At 29.9% G+C, this 15,114-nt stretch overlaps 2 protein-coding genes across 3 annotated transcripts; both read right to left on the bottom strand.

Moving 5' to 3' along the window:
* Positions 1 to 1,211: 1,211 nt before the first annotated feature.
* Positions 1,212 to 7,648, bottom strand: LOC128987714 (uncharacterized). 2 transcript variants are annotated; one of them, XM_054408709.1, is made up of 4 exons: positions 7,523 to 7,648; positions 7,120 to 7,290; positions 6,444 to 6,497; positions 1,212 to 1,361 (listed from the first exon to the last, which is right to left on the bottom strand). In XM_054408709.1, the coding sequence occupies exons 1-4, from the start codon at positions 7,562 to 7,564 to the stop codon at positions 1,266 to 1,268; spliced, it is 363 nt and encodes a 120-aa protein (XP_054264684.1). In that variant the 5' UTR covers positions 7,565 to 7,648; the 3' UTR covers positions 1,212 to 1,265. The 2 variants fall into 2 exon arrangements, with proteins under 2 accessions (XP_054264684.1, XP_054264683.1); XM_054408708.1 differs by lacking the exon at positions 1,212 to 1,361 and adding an exon at positions 5,376 to 5,559.
* Positions 7,649 to 12,247: 4,599 nt separating this feature from the next.
* LOC128987716 (cystatin-1-like) lies at positions 12,248 to 14,871 on the bottom strand. Its single transcript, XM_054408711.1, has 5 exons — positions 14,812 to 14,871; positions 14,457 to 14,530; positions 14,058 to 14,225; positions 13,357 to 13,410; positions 12,248 to 12,449 (listed from the first exon to the last, which is right to left on the bottom strand). Exons 2-5 carry the CDS (start codon positions 14,496 to 14,498, stop codon positions 12,351 to 12,353), a joined length of 363 nt encoding a protein of 120 aa, XP_054264686.1. The 5' UTR covers positions 14,499 to 14,530; positions 14,812 to 14,871; the 3' UTR covers positions 12,248 to 12,350.
* Positions 14,872 to 15,114: the final 243 nt, after the last annotated feature.

Raw genomic sequence — 15,114 nt, 5'->3', positions numbered from 1 at the left:
CTGTAAGTAAGTAAATTCGATTCAGGATTTTTTTTTTTTGTAAAAACACCTCGCCAACACTCCAACAGAAGTTATCGTGCTCGCAAGTCAATTCACAGGTTGACAAACCTTTGATGGTTCAAAAATAGAACAGCGGCCTTGATCATAAAGGTTTTAATTTTTGGTTCTGGCTGATAAAATTGCTGGTCTTAGCCAGTATACAACTTGCTAAAAGCATCTCAATCCATTCTTTAAATTGATTTTTTACTCATATATATTTTTCAAAGATTCTAATCCATGGTTTCATATTAAAAATGTATTTAGTTTTCATCCGCAGTACTATAAAGTTAAATACACTATCAGAAAGAGAAACAACATTTAACTCTCGAAAACAACAAACTAATTTTATAAATGAAATTCAATTTATGCTATAACAGAACATTTTTGATTCCATTTAAGTTCAGCGTTAGAGTTTTGAAAGTGAATTGACTTGAAACTAATATACGTTAATATAAACAGGGAACATTAGTGTAGAGTGATACAATGTGACAGCTCATACAAAATATAAACTGTAAAAGAGCCATATTCATTTTAAAATAGTATCTCTCAAATGTTTGGTATTTCAAATTTTATATCGAACCATACGCCTAGAAATTGTGGTCAAGTTTCTTAATTGATATTTATTAACCAAAATAAATATAATCTTTCACAAATATTAAAATGAAAACTATTTGAAGTTAAAGTGTTCCCATATTAATTATAATAATGGTTTGAGTATTGATTAAAATTAAACCTCAATACGTATGTGCAGCAAAGTCTAATGTGTCTTTAAAGTCTATTTGGTCTTTGAAACGTTGGTCACGTCTTGGCTGATTGATGAAAGTAATTTACTGATCAAATGTGACGGGGAGTGATTAAATTGATAACCACAGAGGTGATACATTCAGGTTTAAGCTTTGATGTCAAAATACTTTTTATTAATAGAATAACGTCCAATTTTTATTTTATAATTTGTTTTGCACGTCATTATTATTTTATTGTTTTTAAAATTATTTTTGGGATATTTAATAGAAACCCATATAAAATATTATTAGTTGATAATCGTGTTTGTAAAATTGATAGAGGAGAGTAACCAATGCATGTGATCATAATTTAAAAACACGTAAAGGAAAAATCATCTTAGTTACCTAAATGACCCATTTGTTTATTCTTATAGTTTATAATAGTATTCATTTATAATGGCCATTTTTTGGTAATAAAAGATACAGATATTTTTAAAATTATAACTAGTATGGTACTTGGCACCGGGGAACTGGCATATGAATTAGCTCCATCTTGTCGTGAAGATCGGAAAATACGTCTGCATGGCATTTAGCAATCATCTGAAAAAGAATAATTCAAGTAAGTTTGTAAATAGTTTTAGACACATTGTTCCGCTAATAGACCCTACAATGTTAATAGGAAATAAAATACAAAAATATAAAACAAAATACATGTATTTATTTTACACGAGGTTTTTAGATATTTTTATCTAGCGGTTGACAATTGTGTACAATAATGCTAGGTTACCCCAAATTATTTTTTGTGGATCTGTTTTGAATTAAAACTGTTTTTCTTTGTATCAAAATTACTTTTTCAGAAATTGATCGTAAAAAAATATAGGTTCACTGATACCGCTTGAACTAAGGAACTTTGATATCATTGTATCCAACTTGGAAATTTGTACAACATTAACTGAGTCATAGAATAAAAGTAAGCAAAGTGAAACTTTTAACAGAAAAAAATACATTATCATGCATTATTAGTGTGTCAATTTAATGAGTTTAGAAACACTCTAATTGCATGCAATATTTTTCTATAGTTGTTGCTGTGAGATAACTAAATACCCCCGCCACAGCAAACCTGCAGACTAAGCGAATTTCCATTTGCCTGATTTGATTTTCAATTAAATCTATTCAAATAACATTAGGTATAACGAGCACTTAGGTTTGCTGCCTACAGTGTAATAAAGTGTGTTAAAAAAAAAACACATATTTTATAGTAAAATATTAATATCTTAGTATAACATAAATAGATTGGGCAAGTTTGATCCAAATATATGCATAAACAAGCAAACTACAACAGTTTACTTATTCTCCATAAGAATAACATGGAAATTTTTAATTTACAATTTTCCCCATAACCAATAACCATACAAAACCCCCGCCGCAGCAAACCTGCAGACTAAGTGAATTTCCATTTGACTGATTGGATTTACACTGAAATGTCTACTTAAAAATATAACATTTATTCCCTATTTAAATAGAATTAGTTTAACAAGTACTTAGGTTTGCTGCATCAGGGAGGGTAAAACTGTTTTTTTTGTAAAATGTTAATAGTTAGTAAGAAATAAAAATATTTTCCAAATTTGATCAAAATATGTTCATAAACAAGCAAACTACAACAGTTTACTTATTCTCCATAAGAATAACATGGGAATTTTAAATTTACAATTTTTTGGAATTTTCTCCGTAACCATTAGGCGCATAATAACGCTTCAATATACTAAATTATTTGTTTTTGTAAGCTCTACATAATGGTTTGGAAAGAAATTGCTAAATTTTATGTTTTTTTGGGTCAAAAATGGGAAAAACCTATTTTTACCCCATAAAACCCCCCGTAAACCCCCGTTCCCATGGTCCGATCATGCTGGATCGCGAACTCGTTCGAATAAATGTAGGTTTACACGTTTGTACCAAATTTCATCAAAATCGGATCATTTTTGCTCGAGTTATCGTGCTGACGGACACACATATATATTATATATATATATATATATATATTTATATATATATATATATATATACATATATATATGAATTTGAACGGATGGTGTTTTTGGCCTCTAGGGACCTCAAAACGAAAAAAAAAATCGGTCCCCTCCCTATATGGGAAATTCGCTAAAATCATACTAATATAAAAATGTAAAAGTTTGTGTGTTTGTTTATTTTAAATTAAATCTTGCATTAACTACTGGTCGAATTGGGCTGAAATTTGGCATGATGTTAGCTGACATTTCCAATTAACATATAGACATATGTTTATCTCAAAAACCTTCCATGCTCCGCACCAGTGACTCTACAGTTTTTCATGTTAACTTGATGGGTATCCACATTTAAAAGGATTTATGCCTCAATAATTTTGCGAGTTGATCGAACTAAACAAGTTGGTTCGTTACCAGCTATCATCCTCTTGAATTTTTTTACAGCTAATTTGAAGTAAGCAACAACAAAACCCAGTGTTACACAGTCAAAGTAGGATAGTGTCAAAATAGGATAGTGTCAAAGTAGGATAGTTTACAGTTGTGTTTATGTTTTTAATTTTAAAACAATTTGTGATATTGTGCTGATGTTTGATATTATACATTTTATGTTTAAGTGTAGTGGTAGAACAGTATGACTATGGTATATGTGTAACTTAAAAAGGAACTTAAATTAAGCATTTTATATTTATACGCCAATCCTGTACGAAGAACGGGATCCCTGCTAGTAAAAAATAAACCAAATAAAAAAAACATTACAATATTCTGCAACTGCGCCATACAAATAAACAACAAGTCAACAACTGTTTAAAGTTGAACCCACACTTTACTCAAAAAATAAGGCCTGTGCCTATTAAATATATATATATATATATACATATATATTAGGTTTTGTATATTTTTACTTCTATGCCTTAATTTGTATTTTTAATGTTTTGAGATAAGATCCTGTAGTGACGAGTTAATGTAATACAAAAAAAGAAATCAAACAAAACTTTCAATTGAAAAACACAGCTACTCTATCACTAGGGAATTTCCCTATTCATTGGGACTACTGTAACACTCTGTATTGCAACAGTCCAACCATAACTTGTTGTTTTGTTGTACAAGGAACGTAATCTCGTCCATGTAACCCTGCTTTGCCGAACTGTCCACAAGATACACGGCACAATCTTACTTGTCGAAGACGAACTGAGATTTATTGTAGCGATTTGTTTATACACCACGTCCAATTGTCTTGTTTCCTAGATGTTGCTTTAAGTCCATAGACGATAGGTCATTACTGTATAACGGTTCTTGAAATAATTCAGCTTAGGTTTATACAAAAGTATGATAAGGGTAATGTTATGTATTATTCTCTGTTTGCAACACCAGGTACTTTTCTGTAAGTAAGTGAATTCGATTCAGGATTTTTTTTAACACCTCGCCAATACTCCAACAGAAGTTATCGTGCTCGCAAGTCAATTCACAGGTTGACAAACCTTTGATGGTTCAAAAATAGAACAAGCGGCCTTGATCATAAAGGTTTTAATTTTTGGTTCTGGCTGGTAAAATTGCTGGTCTTAGCCAGTATACAGCTTGCTAAAAGCATCTCAATCCATTCTATAAATTGATTTTTTACTCATATATATTTTTTAAAGATTCTAATCCACGGTTTCATATTAAAAATGTATTTAGTTTTCATCCGCAGTACTATAAAGTTAAATACACTATCAGAAAGAGAAACAATATTTAACTCTCGAAAACAACAAACTAATGATATAAATGAAATTCAATTTATGCTATAACAGAACATTTGGATTCCATTTAAGTTCAGCGTTAGAGTTTTGAAACCGTTACAAAATGGAAAGATATGGTTATTTTTAATGTGAATTGACTTGAAACTAATATACGTTCATAAAAACAGGGAACATTAGTGTCGAGTGATACAATATGACAGCTACATAATAAAAACGGTGAAAAAGCCATATTAATTTTAAAATAGTATCTCTAAAATGTTTGGTATTTCAAGTTTTATATCGAATCATACACCTAGAAATTGTGGTAAAGTTTCTTAATTGATATTTATTAACCAAAATAGATATAATCTTTCACAAATATTAAGATGAAAACTATTTGAAGTTAAAGTTCTTGTTCCCATATTAATTATAATAATGGTTTAAGTAAGTATTGATTAAAATTTAACCTCAATACGTAGTATGTGCAGCAAAGTCTATTGTGTCTTTAATGTCTATTTGGTCTTTGAAACGTTGGTAGCCTACGTCTTGGCTGATTGATGAAAGTAATTTACTGATCAAATGTGACGGGGATTGATTAAATAGATTACTACAGCGGTGATACATTCAGCTTTAAGCTTTGATGTCAAAATACTTTTAAATAATCGAATAACGTCCAATTTTTATTTTATAATTTGTTTTGCATGTCATTATTTTTTTATGTTTTTAATTTATTTTTGGGATATTTAATAGAAACCCATGTAAAATATTATATGTTGATAATCGTGTTTGTAAAATTGATAGAGGAGAGTAACCAATGCATGTGATCATAATTTAAGAACACGTAAAGGAAAAATCATCTTAGTTACCTAAATGACCCATTTGTTTATTCTTATAGTTTATAATAGTAATTTTTTATAATGACAATTTTTTTGGTAATAGAAGATACAGATATTTTTTAAATTAAAACTAGTGTGGTACTTGGCACTGGGGAACTGGCATATAAATTAGCTCCATCTTGTCGTGAAGATCGGAAAATACGTCTGCATGGCATTTAGCAATCATCTGAAAAAGAATAGTTCAAGTAAGATTGTAAATTGTTTTAGACACATGGTTCCGCTAATAAACCCTACAATAATAATAGCAAATAAATTACAAAAATATAAAAGAAATACATGTATTTTACACGAGGATTTTAGATTTTTTTTTGCGGTTGACAAATTATTGTATGTAGATCTGTTTTAAATTAAAACAGTTATTCTTTGTATCAAAATTACTTTTTCAGAAATTTATCGTAAAAAAACTATAGGTTCACTGATATCGCTTGAACTAAGGAACTTTGATATCACTTGGAAATTCGTACAACATTAACTGAGTCATAGAATATTGAATCTGAAAATTTGCGAACCATAATTTCGCAAACTATTATGATCTCATTAAGGTAAACTGACAGAATAAAACCACAAGGAACACATAACTGAGCTACCAATGCTATTTAAAAAACTATTAGATTTTGATAAAACATTAAATGGAGAGCTTAGACTAAATTATTTTCATGTGCCATCAATGAATATGAATTTAACCTTTTCAAAAATGGATGATGTTTTCCAATATGGCATCTAACTTTAAGTTATTATAGCAACACTCGTACTTTATGATGGTTTTAGAACGCAGATGCCATTTAAAAACTTGAATCAGTAGAATTTAAACTTTTTTATGTCATAAGAAAATAATTTAATAAGTTTTCCATTTAATGTTTTCACAAATAAAAGATTGTTTCTGAAATATAACTACTGGATCAGTTAAGTTCTTAACCCTGTACAATATAACTTCTTTGGTCAGGCCAAAGTGTATAGTTTGTTTCATGCAATTAGTATGCATTTGTGTTTGAATCCCTACACACTAGGTATATATGTCCTTGATTAATTTAGTAACATTTATTTGCTTACCTTGCCATTTGAAATGAGATTGTAATCCAAATAAACAACATTTCCGGCAACAATCTTAAACATAAGGAGCAAAAATTATGGATTACTTGAAACAAATATTTTTACAGAGTGTAAGCTATTCAATAGAAATAATATAATATGGGTTAGTTAAACTGAATGACGAAAATAGTAGGTTGTGGAAAGTAGCAAAAACTTGGCATATACAAATTGTATTCTATATACGGGCAAAAATAATATGCCTAAATGATAAAAAAATAATAATAATTAATGTGGAAATAATATTAATAATAAATGGTATAAAAATAATATGAACTAAGCTATTTATATTTTACTAAAAAACACTTCATTACACTGCAAGTAATCTTATCATTAGGGTCATGTTTTTTATGGATAATGCTTGTTTTACATAGCAGTAAACCTAGGTACTTGTTACACGTAATGTTATTCAAATAGATTTAACTGAAAATCTAATCGGGCAAACGGAAATTTGCTTAGTCTGCAGGTTTGCAGTGGCGGGGGTATTTTTTCTGATAGTTCTGATTAAACAATAACAAAGAAACACTTTCTGATTTCTTCAACATTAGAAAACACAACAAAAAGCCATAAAACTATTTGCTTATTGTAAATCTGATTTTATAACTTCCAAGGATCATATAAATAGTTTTAAAATATTTACCTGTCTCATTGCTTTTTTTACGAATATCTCAACGTTCTCTAGATGATCATCTCTGTTGTGCAGTTTTACAAGAAATTCTTTTGCCTGAATAACTTTAGGATCGTCTAAACCAACAGGAAAAAGTCCTCCACCATTCGACCTCTCCGTCTCCGTCGCTGCTTCGGACACTGCCTAAAGTAATAAATAAAAATATCTATACCCATATCTCTACAATGTGATTTTTGTGTATTAACCATAAGTGACAGTGATTGACCATTAGGAAGGGTGCCATTATAATTACGCTTTTATGTGTTTGAGGAAAGAAATATAAAGTTATACATAAACATAGCCAAGTTGTACTTAAATGCAGCCAATTTGGTAGAAAAGTTAAACAAAACAACAATATTTTACAAAAGAAGTTTACCCCAAATGTGATCACAAAAAGGACAATCAATTGAGCCTCCATATGTAAGGGTTATCGAACTGGTCGTTGAACACCTGAAAAAAATATACGAGTTAAGTTTTAATCACTTATGGGAGTTGAGTGAAAACCAAACGGAAACATCAACACAGGGACATTCTGTAATTTCTGCTGCTGGGTTTGAAGCTTGTAAGAAGTCGTACTATTGTTGTCATCTTCTTCCTCGTGACAACTAAATCTACATAAAATATATTCAATTAGCACTGCCGAGTAAAATATATACTAAACTACTAAGGAAATAGGTTTTCCAATTCTAGTTTTGAGGGATTTGTATTAGAAAGAACACCACCATACTTACCTAGAACTGCATCTGGGGTGAATGTAGAAAATTGAATTGTTTTATACCCAAGCTCTCATTTTACTGCTGATTAACAGCCATAAATGAAATAAACCGTTGATAATTTAAGATTGTACACATCAAGATATTTCCATAATCAAATTTATCAATTAAAGAGCAAGTTTTATTGCAAGTGTTTTATTATCTCATTGTTCTTCATATCGCTTGAAATGTTTTCATAGGTTTTGCCTATAAACTAGTTAATCCGTTAATAGTGTTTTGGTTTAAAGTGTTTCTGTGGTTATCGACTTAAATCTCATATTTCCTCCAAGAGGTTTCGAAGAATAGTTGGGTAAATAAAAAAAGGGAAATTTAATTTAATTTTGGGCTATTTCTTTCCTTTGCTATTTATTCGGAACCATTTTCACCAATGGAACCTTATAGGCCATCAATAATCGAACTGTTACAAAACATTTTTATAATTGGCTACGTAATGATTGGTTACGGAGTCAAAAACAATTATTCTCATGATATAATTAGCAACCTCTATATAATATTAAGGTCACTTATAATGACTCTTATCTTATCTCTCACTCTCTTACCTCTCACTTTTAATGGTCACTTATAATCACTTAAGCAACATGATGGCGAGATTTTTCTCCCTATATCGCAGGTTTGAAGATTCATCTCAGTATTAAGAAATTCAATTTGGTAGAAAGAATGTATCACGCAACCCTACTTTGCCAAGCCTCTACCTCTTTGCCAAGCGATTTTGAAAAAAAAAATATTTGTTCAAACAAGTAAGCAAAGTGAAACTTTTAACAGAAAAAATACATTATCATGCATTATTAGTGTGTCAATTTAATGAGTTTAGAAACACTCTAATTGCATGCAATATTTTTCTATAGTTGTTGCTGTGAGATAACTAAACACCCCCGCCACAGCAAACCTGCAGACTAAGCGAATTTCCATTTGCCTGATTTGATTTTCAATTAAATCTATTCAAATAACATTAGGTATAACGAGCACTTAGGTTTGCTGCCTACAGTGTAATAAAGTGTGTTAAAAAAAACACATATTTTATAGTAAAATATTAATAGCTTAGTATAAAATAAATAGATTGGACAAGTTTGATCCAAATATATGCATAAACAAGCAAACTACAACAGTTTACTTATTCTCCATAAGAATAACATGGAAATTTTTAATTTACAATTTTCCCCATAACCAATAACCATACAAAACCCCCGCCGCAGCAAACCTGCAGACTAAGTGAATTTCCATTTGACTGATTGGATTTACACTGAAATGTCTACTTAAAAATATAACATTTATTCCCTATTTAAATAGAATTAGTTTAACAAGTACTTAGGTTTGCTGCATCAGGGAGGGTAAAACTGTTTTTGTTTTTTTTTGTAAAATGTTAATAGTTAGTAAGAAATAAAAATATTTTCCAAATTTGATCAAAATATGTTCATAAACAAGCAAACTACAACAGTTTACTTATTCTCCATAAGAATAACATGGGAATTTTAAATTTACAATTTTTTGGAATTTTCTCCGTAACCATTAGGCGCATAATAACGCTTCAATATACTAAATTATTTGTTTTTGTAAGCTCTACATAATGGTTTGGAAAGAAATTGCTAAATTTTATGTTTTTTGGGTCAAAAATGGGAAAAACCTATTTTTACCCCATAAAACCCCCCGTAAACCCCCGTTCCCATGGTCCGATCATGCTGGATCGCGAACTCGTTCGAATAAATGTAGGTTTACACGTTTGTACCAAATTTCATCAAAATCGGATCATTTTTGCTCGAGTAATCGTGCTGACGGACACACACATATATATATATATATATACATATGAATTTGAACGGATGGTGTTTTTGGCCTCTAGGGACCTCAAAACGAAAAAAAAAATCGGTCCCCTCCCTATATGGGAAATTCGCTAAAATCATACTAATATTATAAAAATGTAAAAGTTTGTGTGTTTGTTTATTTTAAATTAAATCTTGCATTAACTACTGGTCGAATTGGGCTGAAATTTGGCATGATGTTAGCTGACATTTCCAATTAACATATAGACATATGTTTATCTCAAAAACCTTCCATGCTCCGCACCAGTGACTCTACAGTTTTTCATGTTAACCTGATGGGTATCCACATTTAAAAGGATTTATGCCTCAATAATTTTGCGAGTTGATCGAACTAAACAAGTTGGTTCGTTACCAGCTATCATCCTCTTGAATTTTTTTACAGCTAATTTGAAGTAAGCAACAACAAAACCCAGTGTTACACAGTCAAAGTAGGATAGTGTCAAAATAGGATAGTGTCAAAGTAGGATAGTTTACAGTTGTGTTTATGTTTTTAATTTTAAAACAATTTGTGATATTGTGCTGATGTTTGATATTATACATTTTATGTTTAAGTGTAGTGGTAGAACAGTATGACTATGGTATATGTGTAACTTAAAAAGGAACTTAAATTAAGCATTTTATATTTATACGCCAATCCTGTACGAAGAACGGGATCCCTGCTAGTAAAAAATTAACCAAATAAAAAAACATCACATTAATCTGCAGCTGCGCCATTCAAATAAACAACAAGTCAACAACTGTTTAAAGTTGAACCCACACTTTACTTAAAAAATAAGGCCTGGGCCTATAAAAAAAAAATATATATATATATATATAGGTTTTGTATATGTTTACATCCATGCCTTAATTTGTATTTTTAAAGGTTTTGAGATAAGATCCTGCAGTGACGAGTTAATGTAAGACAAAAAAAGAAATCAAACGAAACTTTCAATTGAAAACACAGCTACTCTATCACTAGGGAATTTCCGTACTCATTGAGATTACTGTTGTATTGCAACAGTCAAACCATAACTACTTGTTGTTTTGTAGTACAAGGGTCGCAATCTTGTTCATGTAACCCTGCTTTGCCGAACTGTTCACAAGATACACGGCACAATCTTACTTGTCCAAGACAAACTGAGATTTATTGAAGCGATTTGTTTCCACACCACGTCCACTTTTCTTGTTTCCTAGATGCTCCTTTAACTCCATGGACGAAACGTCATTACTGTATAACGATTCTTGAAATAGTTCAGCTTAGGTTTATACAAAAGTATAATAAGGACAATGTGATGTATTATTCTCCGTATGCAACCATTACTAGGGACTTATTTTAAGTAAATAAATTCGATTCAGGAACATTTTTGTTGTACAAACACCTCGCCAACACTCCAACACAAGTTATCGTGCTCGCAAGTCAATTCACAGGTTGACAAACCTTTGATGGTTCAAAAATAGAACAAGCGGCCTTGATCATAAAGGTTTTAATTTTTGGTTCTGGCTGATAAAATTGCTGGTCTTAGCCACTATACAACCTGCAAAAAGCATCTCAATCCATTCTATAAATTGATTTTTTACTCATATATATTTTAAAAAAATCTAATCCACGGTTTCATATTAAAAATGTATTTAGTTTTCATCCGCAGTACTATAAAGTTAAATACACTATCCGAAAGAGAAACAACATTTAACTCTCGAAAACAACAAACTAATGATATAAATGAAATTCAATTAATGCTATAACAGAAATTTTTTAATCCATTTAAGTTCAGCGTAAGAGTTTTGAAACCGTTATAAAATGGAAAGATATGGTTATTTTTACTGTGAATTGACTTGAAACTAATATACGTTCATATAAACAGAGAAACATTAGTGTCGAGTGATACAATATGACAGCTCATACACAATAAAAACGGTAAAAAAGCCATATTCATTTTAAAATAGTATCTCTAAAATGTTTGGTATTTCAAGTTTTATATCGAATCATACACCTAGAAATTGTGGTCAAGTTTCTTAATTGATATTTATTAACCAAAATAAATATAATCTTTCACAAATATTAAGATGAAAACTATTTGAAGTTAAAGTTCTTGTTCCCATATTAATTATAATAATGGTTTAAGTAAGTATTGATTGAAATTTAACCTCAATACGTAGTTTGTGCAGCAAAGTCTAATGTGTCTTTAATGTCTATTAAGGTCTTTGAAACGTTTGGTCACGTCTTGACTGATTGATGAAGGTAATTTACTGATAACATGTGACGGGGAGTGATTAAATAGATTACTACAGCGGTGATACATTCAGCTTTAAGCTTTGGTGTCAAAATACTTTTTAGTAATAGAAAAGCGTCCACTTTTTATTTTATAATATGTTTTGCATGTCATTATATTTTCTTTTAAATTATTTTTAGGATATTATAGAAACCCATGTAAAATATTATATGTTGATAATCGTGTTTGTAAAATTGATAGAGGAGAGTAACCAATGCATGTGATCATAATTTAGAAACACGTAAAGGAAAACTCATCTTAGTCACCTATATGACCCATTTGTTTATTCTTATAGTTTATAATAGTACTAGTTTATAATGACAATTTTTTGGTAATAGCTTATATAGATATATTTGAAATTATAACTAGTAGAATGGTTTTTGGCATACGAATTCGTCAATATTAACTAGTGACATCTTGTTATGAAGATTGAAAAATATATCTGCATGGCAATCAGCAATCCTCTGAAAAAGAATAAATAAAGTTAATTTGTAAATTGTTTTAGACACATCGATCCACTCATAGACCCTACAATGTTAAGAGGAAATCAAATACAAAATACACGTATTTTTAACGGGGCTTTTAGGTTTTTTTATTTAGTGGTTGACAATTGAGTACCTTGACTCTAGGTTACCCCGAATTATTGTTTTGGGATCTGTTTTGAATTAAAACTGTTTTTCTTTCTAACAGATTACTTTTTCAGACATATATCGTAAAAAAACTATAGGTTCACTGATATAACATGAACTAAGGAACTTTGATATCACTTAGAAATTCGTACAACATTAACTGAGTCATAGAATATTGAACCATAATATTGCCAATTAATTATTATGATTTCAAAATAGTAAGACTGACAGATACAACCCACTTAATTCAAGGTGAAAACATAACATAGCAACCATTGGCATTTAAAAGAAACTATTAGATGTTGATAAAACATTAAATTTAAAACTTAGACTAAATTATTTTCGGGTGCCATCAATGAATATGAATTAATCCTTTTCAAAAATGGATGATATTTTCCAATATGGCATCTAACTTTAAGTTATTATAGAAACACTTGCACTTTATGATGTTTTTAGAACGTAGATGCAATTTAAAAACTTAAATCAGTGAATTAATATTTTTTATGTTATAAGAAAGTAATGAAAATAATTTAATGAGTTCTCCATTTAATGTTTTCACAAAATATAAGATAGTTTCTAGGATACAACTGCTAGAACAGTTAAGTTAATCACCCCATACAATAAAACTTATTTGCCAAGTGTATAGTTTGTTTCATGCAATTAGTATGCATTTGTGTTTAAATCCCTACACACTAGGTATATAAGTCCTCCTTGATTAATTCAGTTACATTTATTTGCTTACCTTGCCATTTAAAATGAGACTGTAATGCAAATAAACAATACTTCCGGCAACAACCTTAAACATAAGCAGCAGAAATTATGGATTGCTTGAAACAAATATTTTTACAGAGTGCAAGCTATTCCATAGAATTAAAACATGGGTTAGTTAAACTGAATGAAGGCGGTAATAGGTAGTGGCTAGTAGTAAAAGCTTGGAATATACAAATTGTATTCTATATATGGGCAAAAAATATAATAAGCCTAAATAATTAATAAATAATAATGATACATAAATAATAATAAAAAATGTGGAAAAAATAAAAATAATAAATAATATTAGAAAAAATATGGACTAAGCTATTTATAATTTACTAAAAAACACTTAATTACACTCCCTGTAGCAGTAAACCTAAGTACTTGATACACATAATGTTATTCAAATATATTTAACTGAAAATCTAATTGGGCAAACGGAAATTTGCTTAGTCTGCAGGTTTGCTGCGGCGGGGGTATTTTTTCTGACAGTTCTGGTAAAACAAAAAAAAAGAAAGGCTTTCTATGTGATTTCTTCTACATTAGAAAACACAATAAAAACCCATAAAGAAATTTGCTTATTGTATAAAGTATAGTATATATATATAAAGTATACTTAAAGTATACTATGTGATATTGTCTGATTTTATAACTTCTAAGGATTGTAAAAACCGTTTTTAGAATATATACCTGTCTCATTGCTTTGTTTACGCGTATCTCAACAACGTTCTCATGATTAAAACTTGTGTTGTGCAGTTTTACAAGAAATTCTTTTGCCTGAATAACCTCAGGATCGTGTAAATCAACAGGAAAAAGTCCTCCAGGTAGTCCCGTTTCCGTCGCTGCTTTGGACACTGCCTAAAGTAATAAATAAAAATATCTATACCCATATCTCTACAATGTGATTTTTGTGTAGTAACCATAAGTGACAGTGATTGGCCATTAGAAAGGTGGCCATTATAGTTATGTTTTTATGTGTTTGAGGAAATAAATATAAAGTTATACATAAACACAGCCAAGTTATACTTAAATGCAGCCAATTTAGTAGAAAAATTAAACAAAAAGCAATATTTTACAAAAGAAGTTTACCCCAAATGTGATCACAAAAAGGACAATTAATTGAGCCTCCATGTGTAAGGATTATCGAATTGGTCGTTTAACACCTGAAAAAAAATATACGAGTTAAGTTTTAATCACTTATGGAGAGTTGAGTGAGAACCAAACGGAAACATCAACACAGGGGCATTCTGTAATGTCTGCTGATGGGTTTGAAGCTTGTAAGAAGTCGAACAATTGTTGTCATCTTCCTCCACGTGATAACTAAATCTACATAATATATTCAATTGGAACTGCCGAGTAAAATATATACTAAACTTCTAAGGAAATAGGTTATCCAATTCTAGTTTTGAGGGATTTGTATTAGAAAGAACATCACCATACTTACCTAGAACTGCATCTGGGGTGAATGTAGAAAATTGAATTGTTTTATACCCAGGCTCTCATTTTACTGCTAATTAACAGCCATAAATGAAATAAACCGTTGATAATTTTAGATTGAACACATAAAGATATTTCTATAATCAAATTTATCAATTAAAGAGCAAGTTTTATTGCAAGTGTTTTAGTATCTCATTGTTCTTCATATCGCTTAAAATGTTTTCATAGGTTTTGTCTATAAGCAAGTAATCAGTTATTGGAGTTTTGGTTTAACGTGTTTCTGTGGTTATAGACTTTAATCTCATATTTC

The sequence above is a fragment of the Macrosteles quadrilineatus genome, unplaced genomic scaffold (assembly GCF_028750875.1).
Source record: "Macrosteles quadrilineatus isolate MER2022 unplaced genomic scaffold, UCM_ALF_1.0 Scaffold_2__2_contigs__length_208266976, whole genome shotgun sequence".
Taxonomy (NCBI): domain Eukaryota; kingdom Metazoa; phylum Arthropoda; class Insecta; order Hemiptera; family Cicadellidae; genus Macrosteles; species Macrosteles quadrilineatus.
The sequence above is the reverse complement of the archived record's forward strand: the minus strand, read 5'-3'. Positions and strand labels throughout refer to the sequence as shown.

Coding starts and splice junctions, on each gene's coding strand:
- LOC128987714 (XM_054408709.1), bottom strand. CDS start 7,564: ATGGAGGCTCAATTGATTGTCCTTTTTGTGATCACATTTGGG. Junction 7,291..7,522: donor TTTTTGTGATCACATTTGGG/GTAAACTTCTTT, acceptor TTATTACTTTAG/GCAGTGTCCGAAGCAGCGAC. Junction 1,362..6,443: donor ATCTCATTTCAAATGGCAAG/GTAAGCAAATAA, acceptor ATTCTTTTTCAG/ATGATTGCTAAATGCCATGC.
- LOC128987716 (XM_054408711.1), bottom strand. CDS start 14,498: ATGGAGGCTCAATTAATTGTCCTTTTTGTGATCACATTTGGG. Junction 13,411..14,057: donor TAAACAAAGCAATGAGACAG/GTATATATTCTA, acceptor CTTATGTTTAAG/GTTGTTGCCGGAAGTATTGT. Junction 12,450..13,356: donor GTCTCATTTTAAATGGCAAG/GTAAGCAAATAA, acceptor ATTCTTTTTCAG/AGGATTGCTGATTGCCATGC.